The sequence below is a fragment of the Priapulus caudatus genome, unplaced genomic scaffold (genome assembly GCF_000485595.1).
Source record: "Priapulus caudatus unplaced genomic scaffold, Priapulus_caudatus-5.0.1 Scaffold1602, whole genome shotgun sequence".
Classification (NCBI taxonomy): domain Eukaryota; kingdom Metazoa; phylum Priapulida; class Priapulimorpha; order Priapulimorphida; family Priapulidae; genus Priapulus; species Priapulus caudatus.
In genome coordinates, this window is record NW_014578663.1 from 47,742 (window position 1) to 55,460 (window position 7,719).

The 7,719-nt window shown below is 39.8% G+C and overlaps 2 protein-coding genes across 2 annotated transcripts in view; both read right to left on the bottom strand.

Moving 5' to 3' along the window:
* LOC106817124 overlaps nucleotides 1-1,468 on the bottom strand; it is a 14,091-nt gene extending 12,623 nt beyond the window's left edge. The window contains exon 1 of the mRNA XM_014821771.1: nucleotides 1,367-1,468. Within this exon, the coding sequence (XP_014677257.1) occupies nucleotides 1,367-1,379 (13 nt within the window). The 5' untranslated portion in view covers nucleotides 1,380-1,468. The remainder of the gene's footprint in view (nucleotides 1-1,366) is intronic.
* Nucleotides 1,469-1,613: 145 nt separating this feature from the next.
* Nucleotides 1,614-7,719, bottom strand: part of LOC106817122 — a 7,772-nt gene continuing 1,666 nt past the window's right edge. The window contains exons 2-13 of the mRNA XM_014821770.1: nucleotides 7,319-7,384; nucleotides 7,068-7,133; nucleotides 6,822-6,878; nucleotides 5,718-5,774; nucleotides 5,387-5,523; nucleotides 4,892-5,120; nucleotides 4,640-4,738; nucleotides 3,921-4,156; nucleotides 3,229-3,407; nucleotides 2,806-2,896; nucleotides 2,150-2,382; nucleotides 1,614-1,749 (exon numbers count right to left, since the gene is read on the bottom strand). Coding sequence (XP_014677256.1) covers nucleotides 1,614-1,749; nucleotides 2,150-2,382; nucleotides 2,806-2,896; nucleotides 3,229-3,407; nucleotides 3,921-4,156; nucleotides 4,640-4,738; nucleotides 4,892-5,120; nucleotides 5,387-5,523; nucleotides 5,718-5,774; nucleotides 6,822-6,878; nucleotides 7,068-7,133; nucleotides 7,319-7,384 — 1,586 coding nt within the window. The remainder of the gene's footprint in view (nucleotides 1,750-2,149; nucleotides 2,383-2,805; nucleotides 2,897-3,228; nucleotides 3,408-3,920; nucleotides 4,157-4,639; nucleotides 4,739-4,891; nucleotides 5,121-5,386; nucleotides 5,524-5,717; nucleotides 5,775-6,821; nucleotides 6,879-7,067; nucleotides 7,134-7,318; nucleotides 7,385-7,719) is intronic.

The following is a 7,719-nucleotide window of genomic DNA, read 5'->3' on the forward strand; positions in this document are numbered from 1 at the left end:
AGTACAGTTGCCGCAGGCCTGCCACATACGGAAACTTAAAAAAAATCGGAAAGGTCAATACAAATGTTTGTGTCGGCCCCTTTTTGGCGGGTCGGTCGGGTGAGGGCAAACAAACAACATTTTTATTATGGCCTCAGTTTGGTAAATTTTTTATTTCCTGTGCGGCGATTATGCAGTCGCCCCGCCGGACCAGCTGACACGAGCAAGCAGTCGCCCGGTCGATTTTCTAATCGCCACTGGCGACTGGGCGACCGCTTGTTTCTCACGCTGTACTACACTAACGAGTCTAGGGAATCCCCTACGCCTACTAGCTAACCCTAACCAGTAACCCTAACCCTAACACAGCGACGACCGGAAGGAACACACTGGCCACAAAACGAGGCTTGGCGGGTCTATGCTCCCTGGGTACTGCCGGAACGTAACTTGGGTATATTGTCTGGTATGCCGGAACGTACCCTAATATTTCGAACTGTACCTCGCCTACTACACTAACGAGTCTAGGGAATCCCCTACGCATACTAGCTAACCCTAACCCTAACACAGCGGTGACCGGAAGGAACACACTGGCCACAATGCGAGGCTCGTCGTCGTCGTAGGGTCTATGTCTTCCTGGGTACTGCCGGAACGTAACCTGGGTACTGTCTGATATACCGGAACGTACCCTAATATGCCGAACTGTACCTCGCCTACTCCACTAACGAGTCTAGGGAATCCCCTACGCCTACTCCATAACCCTAACTATCCACTAGAATAATGTATATTGACGTTAGTCACACAGCCTGGTCGGGTTAGCCCTGAGGTGGCTCTAGTACTATATAGCCTGCGTACAATTACCTGCGTGGGCTATAGTACTATTGAGCTAGCCATGAGGTGGAGTGAAGGGATTGCGCTAAATGCTAGAACGAGTCAAGGATAGAGATGATGTCCAAGACGGTGATAGGATAAGATGATGTTTATTCCTGGACATGCTCTCTGTCCTTAAGCCGAACTGTATACCATATACTATATAGTACTATATTATATACTACAGACTATACAATAGATACTATAACTGTATACTATCACTAGTGCTCATAGGGTCTATGTCCCCCAGGGTACTGCCAGAACGTACCCTGGGTACGGTCCGGTATATCGGCCAGAACGTATACCCTGGTCACTATTTAATATGGTTAGGGTTAGGATTTGGGTTAGGGTTAGAGATAGGGTTCGGGTTAGGGAGTAGGCGAGATACGGTCCGGCTTATTAGATAGTACCAGGGTACGAGGTATTACAATATATCTATGCAGAAAAGTTAGCATAGAAAAATGATCTACACATCTTTAATTACATAAAATTAATTTATACACTGAATAACTAAACCCCTTACCTGCTTTGCTCATGTATCTCGTTACATTGCGCAACTTAGAAAGGAAAGAAAATGCTTGCTCGCATTCTTCTCCTGTTCCAGCGCCAGCACCCTCCTGCCATTGGCCTCCCCATGTGACCTGCATTTGTCAATAGCATCATAATACATGTGCAAAGTTTTTGGGCTGTCTTTTACAACTGTTAATAAGCTATAGCATAGTTCAAAATTGAAACCGGTCCACATACAGGACAGTTCAGCACTTATCACGTCATGTAAATAAACACACCTGGCAAGACCAGGTATGAGCTTTTGCATGCATCACTGACAGGAAGGGTTTCATCTCTGTGAGAAGGGGGAAGAATTCAGGAAACCTGGATGCACATTTCGCAAGCCAGGGCCAATACCTAAAATTAAAAATGGTATACATGTAATTGACACAACTTCAAACTTGAATCATCAAAAATGCTCGACTTATGTCTTGTCCCAGGACTTGCAGCATATATTGAGTTATGTAAGTCCCTGGTACAAAATTGTGAACTATTATCTTACTTACTGCTCTGTTATTGGCCAATATCGATGCTGTGGTGTTTTATAACAGTGCACTGACAGACTATGTTACCACATACTACGTTGTCCTGCCAGGCGTTTTTGTGCCTGAATTCATAAACTCACTATTTCATTGTAGGTGTATATACGGAAATGTGTGAAACACACGTCTGGTATATCACTATCAAAATTACTACATATAGCATGCATAGCTGCATGAAATAATATTATCCAAGACTGCATCTTATCATACAGTACCGGCAGATCACGTCTTGGCATACGAAGTTGACATCCTGTGGCTTGCAGAAATTCTCCTGGAGGTAGAGAGGATATGCATATATCTCGCCTCTATGCATGTTGACGGCTTTCTGCATTATAACATGCCTGCACGTGGCAACTACAAGGCCAGTTTCATCCAGCATTGTCCTTTTGGGCGCTGTCGTTTTAGCTGCTTTAAAATGGCCTTTGCCGCAGTTGCTTTGCTGTGTGGCCTGCAAAGTAGGTTAAAATAGCATTACCATTATTTTTTCCATTGAAAGACTTTAAAGAGCGTACACCTACTTTTGCATTGGTATTTGGTAAAATAAAATAATCAGTGTGGGGCATAATCAACATTTTTCCCTACAGGTTAGTTTACATATTTGCAGTGGTCAATGTTGGCCACTGTTAGCAATTATAACAGCAAAAAATAGTGAGTGAATAGTTATAATAACAGATATTTTTCGTTAACGTTTTACGATAGGCACGCAGTTACCTACATTTGTTTTCCTGGCAGCAGATCTGCTTGACAGGAGAATATTAAAGAATTTTAATAATAACAACTATAATTACAACCTTAGTGGGTTTGTAAGCAAGACAAATTTAGCATGAATTTTCTTAATTACTACATTAGTATAAATTAATTTTCTACATACCTTGTCTCCACTTCTGACTTTCTCAACAAAGCTGTCGACAAGTGTGTCCCTGTCAATGAAGGTGTCATGGAAATAACTCTCCTCTGACCCCCTGCAACAGGATCATTTGCCATTAGTGAAACTAAGTGAGCATAGTAATGAAAAGCTTTTCAAAATACACTGATTACATCACTACTCGCTAGTGAACATATATAGACTGCATTCTAACCAATTATTTATTTACCAATCCCTGAATCCAACCACCTGATACAAGAAGAGAGAAAACAATTACAGAAATAGCTAGGTTCTTAATTAGGATCTCAAACTTATTAATGGCCAATGACTGCTATAGCCAACCCCATATTTAGAATGCAAGTTTATATTGGTTCTCCAATGATGGTGTGTATAAATATAGGCATGCAATATATATTTATGTTAGACTACCTTGGCACACTCTTGAATCTATACAGCTTATGGTTGCCATCTATATGTGCAGCATGTTGATGGGGTGTGCATGCAGGGCACTCCAATGATGTTCCTTGCGTAACAGACAGCAGCTTATCTCGGCAGAAAGACCACTCTCTGTATGCCATGTTGAATCCATCACCCGAGATGTAGAGATTCTGGAATTGTTTTTATGATACTATGAGAAATGGCTTTTATTAACAGTTCAGGTTGCAATGTTCAGATTCAGCATGATGCTAGATAATCCATAAAAACAGGATCACAGCATCAAAGCTTAGATGTGCACAATTTTAGCAGTAACAGTATCCTTAACAGTTGTAGTACTCGTGGCCACAGACCTAGCAAGAAGAGTAGCACTCATACACACTGGAGAATGATGTTCTTCAGCACTATAGCTCATAGGGTCTATGTCTCCCTGGGTACTGCCAGAACGTACCCTGGGTACGGTCCGGTATACCGGAACGTACTCTGGTAACTATTTGATATGGTTAGGGTTAGGGTGTAGGCGACTCCCTAGACTCGTTAGTGGAGTAGGCGAGGTACAGTCCGGCATATTAGAAGTTACCAGGGTACGTTCCGGAATACCGGACCGTACCCATGTTACGTTCCGGTAGTACCCTGGGAGACATAGACCCGACGAGCAGCACTATATATAGTTTAAAGCTAAATACCCTTGAGTTTTCTTCACTTAGTGCCCTTAAAATGGTCAGATAGCTCGAGGTAGCCAGCATTGGTGCAGTGCGGTTTAACCTGTCCCAGGATTCCAGAGCTGTCATGTCATACAGGACAGTCAGGTTTCTAGGGTCTCCAGGCCAATATCCACTGTGTATGCAGTCGTCTGCTTCTACGAGCTTATCTAGACCACATGCCGTGCAGGTGTACTCTGGCAAGTTTAGATCAAATCTGCCTAGAATTGCCATAAAGAGATGTATGTGATAAAAACGGCGACTATTTACGCTCATAGGGTCTTTGTCTTCCTGGGTACTGCCGGAATGTACCATGGGTTGGGCACGTTCCGGTATACCGGAATGTACCCTGGTAACTATCTGGTATGGTTAGGGTTAGGGCTAGGGTTAGGGAGTAGGCGTACGCACGTAGGCAACTCCCTAGACTCGTTAGTGAAGTAGGCGAGGTACGGTTCGGCATATTAGAAGTTACCAGAGTACGTTTCGGCAGTAATCAGGGAGACATAGACCCGACGAGCACTATTTACATGAAGATTTAATTTCACCTCTATCATGAAATCTGTCTTCACCAATAAAGCAGCAATTAATATTATATAGGGAAATGCATTTAATTTCCATCCACCAAAATGACGATTCGTAAATCTTTCATAATAACAGGTATTTAATAATTACATATAACACTAATTATGGAATCTATACAATACCTCTTTCAGTGTTGACAGCAACCGCTTTACCAGGCCTAATCTGCCAGTTGCGATCACCACACTGGCACTCCTTTGGCTGAGATATTGGAAGTACTTTTACTGCAAGAAAAATATAAATCTTACATTATTAATAAACCTTAATATTTATATATATATATATTATAAATCCCTTATAAGGGAATATTAAGCATTAAACGTTCTCAACATAATTATTGCTCTTGATAATAATGAAATTGTATTGTGAAAACTTACGAGTTGAAATCACTGAGAAAGTTGTTTCTTTGCCAGGTTCCACTTGCACCAGATCACCTGGCAGCAAGCACTGCTTCTGTCCTCCTTCCTTCCTCCCAGTCACGAGTCTCCTATCATGGCATGGCCGCATAGCATGTTGAACGGAGTCGCATGCCGGACACATCAATGCACATGAAGTGCATTGATCGCAGAGTATCACACCTTCCATTTCCTGACAGAATCCGCACAACTGAAACAATATATATCAAAGATGTTTTATCAATCTGAGAATTAAAATAGAAACACTTATTTGGAGACTTATATGGCTATAGAACTACACATTCGAACAGTGTGTAGTTCTCCATACTTTTTATATTTGGCAATAAAATGCAATTTATTATTGGCAATTATATATCGTCATAAACTAATGTGTTTGTGTTGCCCGTAGCTGCAGATAAAATAGCTTGTATTCTGTATGAGATAATACTAACTAGTAAAGTTGACTGAAATACGAACATTGTATTGGCCTGAAAATATTGCCTTCTTTTCGAGGCTGGCCATGAACATCTTTGCCCGGTAATTTTTGTAGTTGGTAGCAGCGATCTCTTTGTGCCTTTGCCATTTTGTTTTCTTCTGGGCTCTGTCTTCCATACCTGTGATTGTTTAGATCAAGATAAAATATATATAAATACATAGCAATGATAGCAATTTATATCATTATAATACCAGATTATTCCACATCGTTAGTATTTCCATAAATTTATATTATATCGAATGGTTGTTTCCATCCCAGTAATGGCATATGTTTTGAATGCATTTATGTATTTGCATTGATGCACTTACTAACCATTGTCAGTGCCAACTAGCTCCTGAGGCATTTCCTGACCTTTACTTCCTGATTGGCCTGAAAATTGAAAAGGACAAGTTCTTTTTAGTGACAATAAATATTCAATGGTGGTTTGCGTCCCCTATTTACATGTTTTGAATATGTTTAGGTATTTGCATTGTACCTAAAAACATACTAGTTAATTATAAATGCACTCACCATTGTCAACATCACCAACATGTTGCAGCATCTCCTGCTGGTACTCTCCAGTCACTCATGCTGATTGGCATGAAAATTGAAAAGCAATACATATGGTAAGGTAACTTAGGTTTGTCGGGTCTATGTCTCTCTGGTTACTGCCGAAACGTACTCTGGGTACGGTCCGGTATACCGGAACGTACCCTGTTAACTATCTGATTACCAGACCGTACCTCGCCTACTCCACTAAATTACTAACGAGTCTAGGGAGTCGCCTACGCCTACTCCCTAACTCTAACCCAAACCCTAACCATATCAGATAGTTACCAGGGTGCGTTCCGGTATACCGGACCGTATCCAGGGTATGTTTCGGCACTACCCAGGGAGACAGATCCTATGAGCGTAACTTAGGATATAATTCTTATATGGATGCCCCACAAAAAATATTAAAATAGTGATTTACATAATATATAGTAGACCTATTATTTGCCGAAAGATCAGCAAACGGTGTTGATCTATTGATTAGATCACACTTTGTGTCTCTCTGTCTTCAGCTTAGTACTTTAGACTTTAGAAGATTATTTTTCCGAGGTTAAGAGAATTCTTAGTAAACAATCCACCTCCATTTTCGTGCGCCCAGCGCCGCGGCGTTTATGCATGATCGTTCATTAGCTAATCAGGAGCTTGTATGCTAGGCTTAAACGCATAATCATCATGTAATATTTAGTGATATTGGATTCATACAAAAAATACCCATATACCCCATTGTAAAAAGGGATCCAATATTTTCTGTTATCCACGCTCCATCAATGAATCTAGATAATAATAACAAATATTCAATGGTTGTTTGCTTCCCCCTATTTACATATGTTTTCAATGTACTTAGGTATTTGCATTGGACATACTAGTTCATTATAATGCACTAACCATTGTCAACATCACCAAGATGTTGCAGTATCTCCTGCTCGTACTCTCCACTCACTCCTGCTGATTGGCATGGAAATTAAAAAGCAATGGTAAGTTAGGGTATCATGCAAATACCAGCATTCATTTCAATGACAATAACATAAACATTCAATGGTCATTGGCTTCCCCTATTAACATAAGTTTTAAATATATCTATTTATTTGCATTTTATATAAAGACATACTAGTTTATTATAAACTTACTAACCATTGTCAACAACATTTAGATATTGTAGCATTTCCTGCTCATAATCTTCTCTTGCTCCTAACTGCTCTGAAGATTAAAAAAAACAATGGTATCTTAGGATATCACTCCAATACCAGTGTTGCTTTCAATGACAATAACATAAATATTCAATGGTCATTTCCTTCCCCTATTAACATAAATTTTAAATTTATTTATTTATTTGCATTTAACATGAAGACATACTAGTACTAGTTTATTATAAACTTACTAACCATTGTCAACAGCATTTAAATATTGTAGCATTTGCTGCTCATAATCTTCTCTTGCTCCTAACTCCTCTGAAAATAAAAATAAACAACGGTAGCTTAGGATTCCAATACTATGGTCTTCGATCATATGATAATAACGCAATTAAATATTAGATAGACATTCATATTTAATTTGATTTCATCATAATGTGATCCTGATACAGTGTTCCTAATTTGAAAAAAAGGGCTCTTATTCAAGCTGAATATGTATATGATGATCTAGCTGTAGAACTTGGACGCAGGCGCCTGCGGCTGAGCGGAGGGCTATAGTTCTAGAGCTAATGATGATCTATCTATCTATCTCTGTATCCATCTATCTATCTCTCTCTGTATATATATATATATATATATATATATATATATAT